General features: G+C 46.5%; 1 protein-coding gene across 6 annotated transcripts in view; it reads right to left on the bottom strand.

Annotated features, from left to right (window-relative positions):
* The window catches only part of MYO7A (myosin VIIA), a 116847-nt gene extending 109865 nt beyond the window's left edge, over window positions 1–6982 (bottom strand). For 5 of the 6 annotated variants that reach the window (XM_054015814.1, XM_054015813.1, XM_054015811.1 and 2 more), the window contains exon 1: window positions 6341–6982. In XM_054015814.1, the coding sequence (XP_053871789.1) occupies window positions 6341–6445 (105 nt within the window). In that variant the 5' untranslated portion in view covers window positions 6446–6982. The other variant, XM_054015815.1, reaches the window with a different exon arrangement.
* Window positions 6983–13542: the final 6560 nt, after the last annotated feature.

The raw sequence follows: 13542 nt of genomic DNA on the forward strand, positions 1-13542 counted from the left end.
GTCCCAGTCCAGTGCTCTACCCACTAGGTAACACTGCTACCCCTTCCTCATAGGAGGGTAATAAGGCTATTGTGAGGCAACTACGCCTCAGCACTACAATATATGCTACCTATCTCATCCATTTTGGGCAAACTGACCTGCTGCTAATCAGACAACTACTCATGGGAAACCATTTCACACTGTAAAATCTAGTCTGCCCCCTTTTCAATACATTTTAAAACAACATCACAGGCAGAGGGTGGTTATGGGAGGGACATGAAAAGTAAACCAACAAGAGACACAGGTTCAGTCTGACTTGAACCCAAAAGCCTCCCCCACCAGAATCAAATGCACGGACAAATGGTCCCCATCAGCAAGTCGTGCACGTTCAGTACTGCCTGAGCCAGTGCAAAAAGATTAACAGAGGGGTTGGAGCAAACATGGCCTTTCCTCTGTGCAGCGGGTAGGTCTGAATCTGCACAGGGGCCCAGGGAAAGATGCTGAGGGCCCGAATCTTCCGCTGTGCCCGTTCTCACATAACAGTAGGCAGGAGACAGGGGAAAGATGGTTTATTTTGCCGCTGGGCAGTGAATGTCTTTGGCTGGAGGTGCGGGGAACTGTGCTCACATTGCAGATTTTTACTATTAAATTGAATTGTAATTGCTGCAAGCGTTACAGAGAGACCATACCTGCGGATGAATGAGTCACACCCATCTCTAGTCCAACGTATAGCTGACACTGAAGGGAACCTGGAACGGAGGGCAGTGCCAGTGTATTGTTTGCAGACAACAGGTTGTTATCTCTGCACGTGCAGCAGTCTGACTTCTGCTTCCAGTTCACTCTCACCTCCTTCATAGAACAGCTTATTCTCAGTCCAAGCAAAAGTGACTCCAACACAAGCATGGCACTGTGACTAGAAAGCAGGCTTTCGACATCTCACTCTGCATTCCCCACTGCAGTCAATGGGAATTTGGCCTAAGGACTGTCAGATCAGGCCACTAATGTGACCCCACATTTCCTACACGGGTTTTAAATTACTCCTGTGCCCGAGATGTTCACCATTGTCCTCAAAGAGGGAAGAACCAACCTTCAATGAAAACATGACATTCTTTCCTGCCGCTAAACCTGATCCTGGGAGGTGCAGAGCCTCCTCCAATTCCACTGCCGGCAAAGGGAGTTAAGGGCCCTCTGCACTTTCTGCAGCCATTTCTTACATAGTCAACTAACAAGGAAAATAGAACAACGCTAAACATGCATCACTCTTGTCATCTACTCAATGGGACTGGAGAGGATGATTAACCCTTTGAGGGTCATATGGTCCATACAAGGGGCTGGACTAGATGACCTCTTGAGGTACCTTCCAGCAGGGCCGCCCAGAAGGGGGGGCAAGTGGGGCAATTTGCCCCAGGTCCCAGGCCCTGCAGGGGCCCCGCGAGCCCTGGCCGAGAATCCCTTCCCTGGCTAGAGGCGCCTTTTTAATTTTTACTCACCCAGCGGCGGTCCGGGTCTTCAGCGGCACTTCGGCAGCGAGCCCTTCACTCGCTCCGGGTCTTTGGCGGCACTTCGGCAGCGGGTCCTTCGGTGCTGCCAAAGATGTGGAGCGAGAGAAGGACCCGCTGCCGCCGCCATCGAAGACTCGGAGCGCCGCCTGGTGAGTACAAGCGCCGCAGCGGGTGGTACCTTTTTTATGTCCGTTCCCCCGCTTTGCCTCAGGCCCCCTGAATCCTCTGGGCGGTCCTGCCTTCCAACCCAACATTTCTTTGATTCAATGAAACCTATGTCCAGAAATTGACTTAGGCGATGCACTGTACCTCAGTGGTTCCCAGCCATTTGAAGGTGGAACCTCCACCTTTTGCAACAGATTGCTAGATGGCTGTCCGCCAGGCCTTGGGCCAATTGCTACCATCTCTTCTTTCCTCTTCTCATTTCTTCCAGCCCTTTCTCTCTCTCTCTCTCTTCCTCTTCATCCCTAGGATCTTGTTTTTTTCTGTTCTATGTATGTTTTTCCTTTCTATTTTTAATGCAATTTTATATTTAAGCTCCCCCAAGCCACCGGACAGCTCCTGGCTGTTCAGGCTGGGGATTGTCCATCCGCGAATCTAGGCGGAACTGCATGCGCTCTTGCTGCTAAGTGGAGCGGTGTGAATAGTGGGAGTCAGCAAGTTGTTGTTTGCACTGCTGTCTCTGCCTCCATGGACTGCTACCCTGGGAGCTACTGCAGCAGCATCAGGGAGGGAAGGCAACGTCTTCAATGTGTCACCCAATCCACAGCACAGTAATGCTTTTGAGGTGGGGATCCCGGATCCCGCAGCTTTCTCCACTCCCAATACTTCTCCGCTCTGCACCCAACTCTTGCCAACCCCGAGTGTTCCAAAATCATGAGTCAGGCCACAAAAAAACATGAGATTTTTTTTTTCAAATTAATAAATGTTAGACTCGTCTTCTTGGCCTTATGGTTTCTGAGCCCTTAGGGTGAACTTGCTTCACCCTTTTGCTCTGTTCTCCTCGGCCAGGCAGGCTAGAAGTGTGCTTGTTTCTAAACGAACCTGAGGTTCTCAGGTAATCTCTTGCTTCCAGCAGCCATGCCCTTCAGAGAAACCACAAATATTCCAGGACTTACGATAAGATGGTGAGAGTTGGCAACACCAGTATCCCTACGGTGCTAGCTTATTGTATTAGCACACAATCAGGCACTGTAATATGCTGCCTTTTGCCTAAATACTGACTGTTAAAGTCATCATTCAGGCCAGTAACTTAAGCAAACTCTCACTGTTTTCAGGGAGCTTTTTCCTGAGCAAGGTTTGAAAATTCTAGGCCAGCTCTGACAATGGCAACCTTATTGTTTAGTACCATCGCATGGTAGTATCCCTGGATTATACAGCCAGATGCATATAGAATGTTGGCAAGTTATAATTAAAATACACTATCTTGTTATTAAATAGTCAACTACTTTAAACAGCTACCATAGCTACCAAGTTTTGTGCAGCTCCACGAATAGCATTTATGCACATTAATTATTGAGCAAATTTCCTTATTTACATCTGATTTGCATATATATGTATATTTCAGCTTGTTTTAAAATGTAGGTGTGACGGGTTGGACCCCCCTTCTGGGATAGCACCTGATGTGCTGGGATTTCACTGAGCCTCCCCTGCTCACTCAGCCTGGGTTCCCTCTTACTGCTTTGCTGGATTAAGCTCTCCGGCCTCTTGCAGCGCATGCACACAGGTAGGGCCACACCCCGCTGCAGTCACAGACTGAAGTCAGCTCCCCTAGCACTCACATGCCCCGCCACAGTGGGGTACAAACCCAAAGGTTTTATTAAATTCGCCCCCTCCCTCAATGTGGAGGGAGATATGCACAACTTCTTCCCCCCCCCCCCCGTTAGAAATTACATAAACTGGGTTATATTATAAACAAGAAATAAGTTTATTAACTACGAAAAGTGAATTTTAAGAGAATATAAGAGATAACAGACAGAACAAAGCAGATTACTGACAAAATAAAGCAAAATATGCAAGCTAAGCTCAATATACTTAAGAACAGGTTACAAAAATGCAAATTCTTACCCTAAATGTTATTTTAGGCAGGTTGCAAAGTTTCTGTGGTTCAGAGTTCCAGTTATATTCCTTTTCAGACTGGACCCCTGTCTTAGTCTGGACTCCCCCCTTGCCTTCCCTTCAGGTGGCTTTAGCAGTCTTTCTTCTCGGGCAGACAGGCCATGGAGAGGAGGAGTCCTGTTTGCCTTCCTCCCCACCCTTAAGTAGGATTTGCATAAGGCGGGAATCCTTTGTTTCCCAAACTTGACCCCCCCCCCCCCCGTCCCGTCCAGTGGAAAGTTACAAGAAGTCCCAGGTAATGTTTAGTATCAGGTGACAAGACCACCTGACTAGTAGTGTCAGAGTTACGTCCCCAGATGCCTCCCAGGAGGGAAAGAGATTAGTATCTTCATGGTTTTGTTGTTCCTTCCTGATGGCTCATCATATTTGATGGCCTGTCATCTGGGGGGGTGTCTTCCCACTACACACCCATTTGTAATTGTTACATAGTCCATATTTCTAACTTTAGATACAGAAATGATACAGGCATATATATTGGATAATCACATTCAGTAAATTATAACCTTTCCAGTGATACAAGATCCATCTTGCACAAAGTATATTTTAGTTATGTCGTATTCATACCATAAGCATATTTTCATAAAGACTATGGACTGAAAAGTTACAGTATGGATTTAGATCTTGTGAAAGGCTTCATCCAAGATTGACAGACCTGGTGATGAAGCCCCAGGCGAGTTTCCCTACACACACTGCCCTGTCAGCATGCCACACTCTTGATCTGGGATGGAGACTTCCTCGGCAGGGGGAGCCAGAGCCTGGGGATTGTTGAAAGTTTCCCCTACTCTTCCCCTCCCCTCACCAGCCTTCCCTATTCTGCCATTTTCCAGACCCTGCCCCCTTCTCAGCTCCCCTATTTGGCTCCTCATATTCTTGCTTTGCCTTTTCTATTAGCAGAGACCTTCTCCTAGGGCTCTATGCTGCTGTGGCACCAGCAGGGGGACTAGAGAGAGCAAAGACAGACCTGGCGGTCTACAGAGGAGGCCCCACATTGCCCCCAATGGCTGAGAGATGCTGCTACAACTCCTGCTCTCAAACCAGCTGGGTGCGTGAGGCTCAACTGGGTTGTGCGAATGCATGAGTGTCTTAGCACTGACGATATTGCCTAATACATAAACGGCTCTTTACAGTCTTGTATTTTACATTGCAGTGACAGCAACTGGATTGTTACTAAAGACAATTTCGTGCATTCAGCCTCTTTGTTACACAGGGTGAGGAACACAGCAAGTGGGTGGATGTAGCCACTCAAATTCAGTGGGCGTCAATGAACGTTGGCTGCGATTCCCTGTAACTTTTTGAAAAGTTAGGCTCAGATTCTCAGCTGGTGTCAATCAGTAAAGCAGTATTGCATTAATAACAACAACAACAATAATATTTGTTTACTGTTGCAAAGTGCTTTGAGATCCTCTAATGAAAGGTGTTATATGAATCAGCAAACCAATTGATGTCTCTGAAAGCATTCCAGTTTATATCAACGGAGGCTCTGGCTGTTACTGTTTAAAAAAAGAATCTTATAATGTGGCTCAAAATGTCTTCAGCAGTACCTGATAAATAAGGAAAATAATTCTATGTTTAGAGAATCAAAAATAGATACCTTATCTTTAGAACCAATAGAAAAATTGGTAGAAGAGGAAAGAAAAAAAGATATGGGTAAAGTAAGTGACATATTGTTCAATCATATATCAGTTTAAATTGTATACTTTAGCACTTATATAACTTCTTTAAGTGGAGGAGCTCAAAGCATTTTACAATAGTTGACAGTATTATCCTCATTTTATAGTTGATCAAACCAGAGTGGACAGAACCCAGGTCTCCTATTCTAAGCCCCTAATTGCCAGAGAATACTCAAAAGTACAATAAAAATGACATTACACCTCCCAAAGAAAATATTTTATACCTGTGTTCTGGTGGTCAGTACTAAGCAGCCGAGTTTCGTGGCCCATTATGTCACCAGACACAAATACATAGCCCAATATCAGGAAGTATAGTTGATACTTCTCTTCTGCTGTATGCCACTGTACTACAGTAGCAACAACAAATAAATAAATGATTTGACTAGCTAACATACTGGATATTAATTTTCTCAAAATGCCCTGTACATACACATTAACATTACATTTGTTAATACTGGCCAAAAAGGCAATTGTGATGGCCTGGACTAACTCAACTAGACCCACCATATGCCTATTTCCTTTTCCTGCTTGATGCAAAGCTCACAGAAGTCACTAGGAGTCTTTGCACTGACTTCAGTGGGCTTTGCATCAGGTCCAATAGGAACAAAAACATCAGAACAGGACATTTCATGGTGATTGGCGCTGGGCCATTAAACAGCTCAATTAAACTGGTCAATAATCCTCATGAAATGTCCTGCATCTTGGCAGTTTGGGGTTAATTCAAGATGTCGGGCGCAGCACCACAGAACCAAGAACACTTTCAATCATTTCATAAATAGCCATATCTGAACCAACCAGTAGCAGCCACCATGCTAGGCACGTTCCAAACCCTCCAGACCCTGCCCCCAGGAGCTCACAATCTCAGGACAGAGGCGAGGGGAGGGGGAACAACAGGCAATTTATACACAAGTCAACTCGATTCACTGTAATCAGCACAAAGGAGGTGGTGCAGGTGCAACTGTGTGAGAAGCTGGCACACGCATTCTACAGGATCAAACTGTAATGTGATCTAGATTTCAAAGGAGTCTGAAAGCCAGTGTCAGTGTTTAGAGCCAGTGGCCCTTATCTTACCGATAAAAGAGTCAGGGGTTTCAAGGCTTGGTTGACATTCCGGAGCAGCGTCCATTTGCCCTGGTCCTTCTCTTCAGCCTCCGCCGCATTGGGGCATTGCTGCATGTTGATGGCTTTTGCCTCTTTAGCATTCTAGAGAGGCTACTGCACTATATGGACCTCTTCCCTGGTTCCTACACATACTCCACTAGCTGGCACGGAATCGTCGAAGATACCAGCTGGTTTGCTTTATGCCTCCTGTTGCAGAACAATGATCACAAGCACTCACTTCTGCTGCAAGGCACCGTTTGTCTTGAGTCACAGTGTGGTTCTTGGAAAAGATTTTCTCCTAACAGGAGAGTTTCCATAGAAGAGCTTAAGGAAAGCTTTAGCTTCCTGGAATATGCTAGAACTATCCCATATCACTTTGCATTGTGGGAATCTATCTACTGAGCAGACAACTGTGCGTTTCTCCACTTACAGTCCTCCCAGCGTCTCCAGTAATGGGTGATCTTTGGTAGTAGATGAAAAGGAAACTGCAACCAGCAATTCGGCCTTGAGGCCTCCTGAAAACGTCACTGTAAAATTCAAGGCAAAACTCTTTATTTCACCATGACTTCTTTCCTTTCCCTTCCTTTCTCAGTGAAATAACTTGTCAGCCGCTTGATGTCTGTCAGGTCTGAGACGCTGAATACTCTTGGATACTTATTAATCCACAAGTGTAGTCGTCCCCATGTAACACATGGCTTTTAATTAACCTAATGCCTTGCAACTCCAAATTAACCAAAGCGCAGTGGGAACCCAAAACCAAAGGCCATCTGGATTTTCTTTAAACTGATCACCCACAGTAGTTCCATAGCAACTGGATTTTAAATAATTGAGTGGGAGGTGGTCTGAGACACACTACTTGCATAGCTTTATGGGATAACTCAGGCTAAACTATAGATTGAAATTACCTGCAAGTGTGAACAACAACATAATTACAGTATGCTTTGCTTTTCTAGGGCCCGATCCTGCAATCCTTGCCCATGTGAGTAGTCCAGGGAACTGCTCTCATAAGGACTATTTGTATGAGTAAGGGTTGCAGGTTTGGACCCCAATCGCACTGCTCATCTGAGGACCCCAACTCACTGCATAAACATGAAATATGACTGCCTGGGATTAAAGTCCCTAGGGACCAGAGTCAGCAGAGTGCATTGTATTCCAGCTCCATCTTCATCAGCTCCTGCCACACACCTTAGAACACCTCCCCCCAACCTCCAGATGACCAGTTCAGGATTCCCCCCCACCTGGGAAATCATCAGTTGCCCATTGAAGGCAACGTAAGGTCATTTTGCACCACTAAGGCTTGTCTAGACAAACAGTCAGTGCAGAGCAAGCCGGAGTGTACATCTACAGCACACTAGCCTGCCACACACTGCATCCGCGTGGGCCCTGCTCCTGTGAACACTTTCACCTACTCTGCTTTGAAATGGGAGCAGGTCAGTGCTCACTAGGGAACTTTTAGTGCGCGGTAGCAGGTCCACAGGGACAGGTAGTGCGCTGCAGATTTACACTCCAGCATGCCGCACACTAACTGTTTGTCTAAAGAAGCACTAAGTGACTCTAGCTAGGAGTAGGATCTGATCCCTAGTCCCTGCCATGGGGAGATCAGAATCTAATTAGACAGTGAGAGTACAGACCAGACCTATTATGCAGCATACAAAGACCCAAGCATAGGGACAAAACTCTACATCCTTACTCAGTGATTATCCTTCCTTAGCCAAAGCTTCCACTGACATCATGATTCCACTGACTTCCCATTCGGCCTGTGGTGCAGAGGAGAGTTACACTTACCCCATCTAACACCTGTCATCGGAGCATATCAAGGCAAGTTATGCTCATTAACAAATCATCCCTCACACCATGCCTGTGAAGTAGGTGCTCTTAGATCTATTTTACAGAAGAATAAACTGAGGCACGGAGAAGAAACATGATTTGTCCAAGATCACTCACAGAGTCAGTGGCAAAGTCAGGAATAGACCCCAGGACTTTTGAACCCAGTCCCTTTGATCTAATCACTAGCCCATTCCATCTCTCCCTTTGGATGAAGGTGAAATGGACCCAGAAATGTCACCCCTCTCCACCTCTTTCCCAATCACCTTCTAACTTGGTCCACTGCAGTTTATTGCAGTGCATGTAGTTCTTAGCTGGGGATGAGCCTTCACGGCTTTCTTTTCTTATCTGTGCTGGGTTGCAGCTTCTCACTTAAATATAATCTCTGCACTTTGTAACAGCAGAATTTTTCAGAGCTATAAACCCAGGCAATAAGAGGAACCTTTGCATTTCTAGTGAAAGGCTGAGGAGCTGCTCCTCTTCCCTTCTATGCATGTCTACACTCTTTGTCCTTCTGGGGGAAGAGGACTAGACTGGACTTCTTTGGAGACCATCACACGTCTCAATCAGCCAGAGGCACTTGTATCTGAGTCATAGGCCACACTTCTTTCCCTTAGCAGCAGCTTGAGTGCATTGCCTCTGCGACAATCCCATCCAACTGAGCTTGGAAATTAAGCCCCTATCTCCAGCCTCAAGGTATAGAGCAATACCATGGAGCCACCGGATGGACCTATACCGCTCCTCTTAAAGGAACGTGCTACGTGTAGAGTGGGTAATACAGGAATACACCTAGGGGAATAAGGGAACAAAGGGAATGGAGTCAGTCAGCATCGCCACCCGTTTTATATTACAGCTCATTGTGGTAACACTAGACCCACTGACACAGAAATAGATGTGTGTGCGGGAAGGCCACTGAACACCGCAGATATTATTGATTATCTCTATTTCAGTAGCATCTAGAGGTCCCCGGTGTAGTAGGTGCTGAACATATACATATTGCATACACACCGCAAGAGACGGTATCGGCCCCGAAGAAATGACACTGTACATCAGTGGTGGGCAACCTGCAGTGCCTAGTTCCCATTGTAATTCTCCCAGTGGGAGTTAGGCACCTAACCTACTTAGGCACTTCTGTAAACGCCTATCTGCTATGTTTAGCTGTTCTTTATTATTCGTTCCAGGCCTTGCTGCTACAGTGAATGGTGAGAACATCTGTCCCCTTTAGGCCATTGCTCTTCCTGTCCTTTATTTCTCTTCCTTCCCCATCCTCCTTTCTCTGTTTCTCTCCCTCTTCCTGCTCTGTCCATTTCTCTGCATTTCCTTCCTTGCAGCAACGCCCAGAGGGCTGCACTCCCAGCCCCTTCCCCAGTCCATCCACTAGAATGGACACTGACATGCCATTTAAAATTATTACTCCAATCAGAGTAACGGTGAGGCAGGGTTGTGCACACTCGGAGTCATTGTCTCAGGCTGTCTGCAGACTCAGGTAGGTGTCACTGCATCGGTTACAGTCGGTTTGTGTCTGGAAGGTTCTCGCCAAGCAGGCTAGTTTTCTGACACTCCTGATGAAGGAAACAACATTCCTGAAATCTTTTTTTAAAGCATTATTGCAATTGGGGGGTGGATGCAAATGTTTTACATGCATCCTCTTGGCTTCAGCCCAGCTACAGGATCGGAGGTTTATGTTGAAAGCTACAATTTAAATCTTCAGTTCTGGATGTGCAGACCATGCAATGCACTTTCAGCTCTTGTTGCCATGAAGACACCAGCCACTTTATGTGCTGCTGTCAACACACAATCACACATTGGCATTTTGCTGGAATTCACTGGGGCATATACAGTCCATGCATGTAGGCCACAGACACAATTACTATCTAAGGGCTGGTCTCCACTACAAACAGCTTAATGAAGTCGCTCAGGACTCTGAAAAATTTCACACCCTGTGCGATGTAATTAAGTCGAGCTAAGCCCCAGTGTAGACCTGCTAGGTTGATGGAAGAATTCTTGTGTCAAACTAACTACCACCTCTAAGGTCTGGTCTACACTGTGCGGTGGGGGATCGATCTAAGATACGCAACTTCAGGTACGAGAATAGCGTAGCTGAAGTCGACGTATCTTAGATCGACTTAGAATCACTTATTTCGCGTCCTTGCGGCGCGGGATCGACGGCCGCCGCTCCCCCGTCGACTCCGCTTCTGCCTCTTGCCGTGGTGGAGTTCAGCAATCGACGGGAGAGCAATCGGGGATCGATTTATCGCGTCTACACTACACGCGATAAATCGATCCCCGATAGATCGATCGCTACCTGCCCATCCGGCGGGTAGCGTAGACGTACCCTTCAGAGAGGTGGATCTACTACAGCAATGGAAGAAGGCCTTTCACCACTGTAGGAAATATCTCCCCTACAGTGCTACAGCAGCACAGCTGCAGCCCCGCAGCGTTTCTAGCATAGACATACCCTACATCACACGCATGGCTAGAGCGCTAGGGCCAGAACCCTGGTCCTTCATTTCCCAAACCAAAGATTTTCACTGCCTGTCCGAAAGCAGAACTTTCTTCATTGATCGTGGAAGCATGTTCCTCGTGTGCCCTATGGGAACATGGCAAGGGAAACATGAACAATGGAACACATGACACACAGACAGATCAAGCCCATGGCAATGCTACTCACAGAGCAGTTTGCCATTCAAACCCCTGCTTGCACACAGGTGCAGCATCATTCACCCCTTAGACTGCTGGAGAGGCATAAAATACATATATCATTGAACTTACATCACTGCTATTAAATGCAGTTAAGGTCCAATTCTCCTCATTTACATTAGTATATGTCCACTGACTTTAACAGAGTTACTCCTGATTTACCCCTGAGAGGAAAATCAGGACTGCGTATCACTATTCTACATGCCTATCTTTAGCTGCACCACTGCTATTAGTCCATGGGAAATGTGGGGGGAAAGCCTTGAGTTTTGACTGGACAAGATGGCACCCTATGCCAAGGAATTGCACATTAATAATCAGTGACCCCAATAGGGAGCTGACACCAAAAGAATTCTGCTGGTCCCATTTCATGAATAAATGAGATTCTCTTCCTGATTTCTGATGGCACATCAGACACCAGCTGTAAGCCAAGGTACTGTGCTACAGGAAAGTGCTGTCAGAAACAGAGGGATGGCGGCGAAGGGACCGTTAAATAATTCAATAATCAATGCACTGTTAGTTCATCCTGTAACTTTGATACCTGAGCAACTGCTGAAAGGGGAAAGCAAAAAGCCATGCACAAGTTTAGAGATTTCTCCCTTGGCGAAAAGGTACAATCACTACTGTGGGGAACTGAAATAATGATCAGGATCTCTCCCGGATGGAGCAGAGTTGGGCGGGGGGGGGGAGCGCTAATTCAGCCTCCCGTAAGCAGGTTCAACTCCCATTCAGCTCTGAATTTGGTCCCAGGTCTATTCACAGGAGCTTATTGTTGACTGCTTTGGATTTTGGGACTCAGTTGCTGACTTTGTATGCTAGGAGTACAGAAGTATGCTGCGACTGATCAGTTAATTCGCCCACAACTCCTATTGGGTGGAGAGCAGAATTACTGAACGATTGAATCCTGGAAAGCCCCGTGTCTTTATAAGCAGATTAAGCAGGTTTCACAGTGGCATCTCCAACCAAGGCAACCATGATGCCCAAGTATGTTCATTAAGTCCAGCACAAAAGGTAGATGAATCTGGGATCGACGGTTAGGGCTGATCAGTGCAAAGGTGGAACAGGAAATTAGGAGATGAAACTAATTAGCCACAGCCCTGAATAAAAATGGAGACAGAACCAGGGAAACATCATGTTTAGGGGAGTGGCCGGGTATGACAATACAACATGCACATCAGAGAAACCTGGGAGCTGTAACATAACTATGAGAGATAAAGACAGGAGGAAACCAACAAGGAGAAACAATAATGCCCAGTTGGTTAGTGATCACTGACACACTGGAAAGCCACCGTCCAAGGACTAGACCTCATGGAAGGCTGGGCAGTGGCTGAGCCATGCATTCCAAGGGATATCCTGGGGGTTTCCTAACAAATGCAGGGATAGGGAACTGATTTGATTCCAGCTTTGTGTCTGTGTGGGGGGGAGAGAAGCAGCAGAATGGAACACCAGAGAAGGCAGCAAGAAAGCCAAGATAGCCAGAGAGACACATGTTGCTTGACCCTGAGAAAAGCTAAGAGAGTGAGAGAGAGAGATCTTTGGGTAAAGGGCTGCATAAAAAGAGGCTTGAAACTGTAAGCAAAGAAACTGGCTCCAGCTGTTTGATTCCTACTTTGTTCATTTTTCTATAAATAAACAGATTGCATCAAAGAAATACTTGACTCCATCATCCACAGAGGCGGCTCCAGGCACCAGCGCAGCAAGCGCATGCCTGGGGCGGCAAGCCGCGGGGGGTGGCGTGCTGGTCGCTGTGAGGGCAGCAGTCCGGCAGCGTTTGGCGGCATGCCTGTTGGAAGTCCACTGGTCCCGCGGCTTTGGTGGCAATTCGGCGGTGGGTACGCCAAAGGCGCGGGACCAGCAGATCACCCGCAGAAACGCCACCGAATCCGCGTGACCAGCGGACCACCCGCAGAAACGCCGCCAAAGGCCGCCTGACTGCCGTGCTTGGGGCAGCAAAAATCATAGAGCCGCCCCTGATCATCCATTTCTCCTCCTAACAGAAACAACCCACAAGACACTGAATTTTGACCAACCGCTTAGGTCAAAAAGGGGTAACATTAGGTTTAATCTGATTTTCTCTCTCTGTAAGCCATTTGAATCTCATTATTCTGAGGTGAAGTCCAACAACTTTGTGACCCTTTCTGAGATCTGGAGAAAACCGTATCAACCCTGAAGCATTTAGTTGGGATATCTCCCTACGATGTGCCACCACACAGACAATGGCTATGGTTTATGGCAGAGAAGTTCAGTGGACAATAGCTGGTTGGAAAACAGAGAACTTTCTTTAGGAAAAAACATCTCTGAAATTTTGAAATTTTGAAAAATGCCACCCAGTTCTGTAAGACTGGTGGGGAAGAAAAAAAGCAAGAACAAAAATTGAAAGTTTTTCACAGAAAATTTGAAAAACATTTCTCCCGACTCTACAAGCACTGATAGTAATAGTGAACTAAAAGATGACCTGTCCCTTTTCTAGTCTACATACTATATAGAGCCTTATCATATTTTCTTCACCACAGGATCTTAGTGTCTTCCAGTAGTTCCCTAAGCAACATGACTTCACAATTTGTCATGTGTAGTTCATTCTCTCTCCCATTCCTCTCCCTGGGGCAGAACTGTGCACGTAGGGGAATGTCTTGTATTGGTAAGGTTTGGGT

This window comes from Malaclemys terrapin, chromosome 1 (assembly GCF_027887155.1).
Source record: "Malaclemys terrapin pileata isolate rMalTer1 chromosome 1, rMalTer1.hap1, whole genome shotgun sequence".
Taxonomy (NCBI): domain Eukaryota; kingdom Metazoa; phylum Chordata; order Testudines; family Emydidae; genus Malaclemys; species Malaclemys terrapin.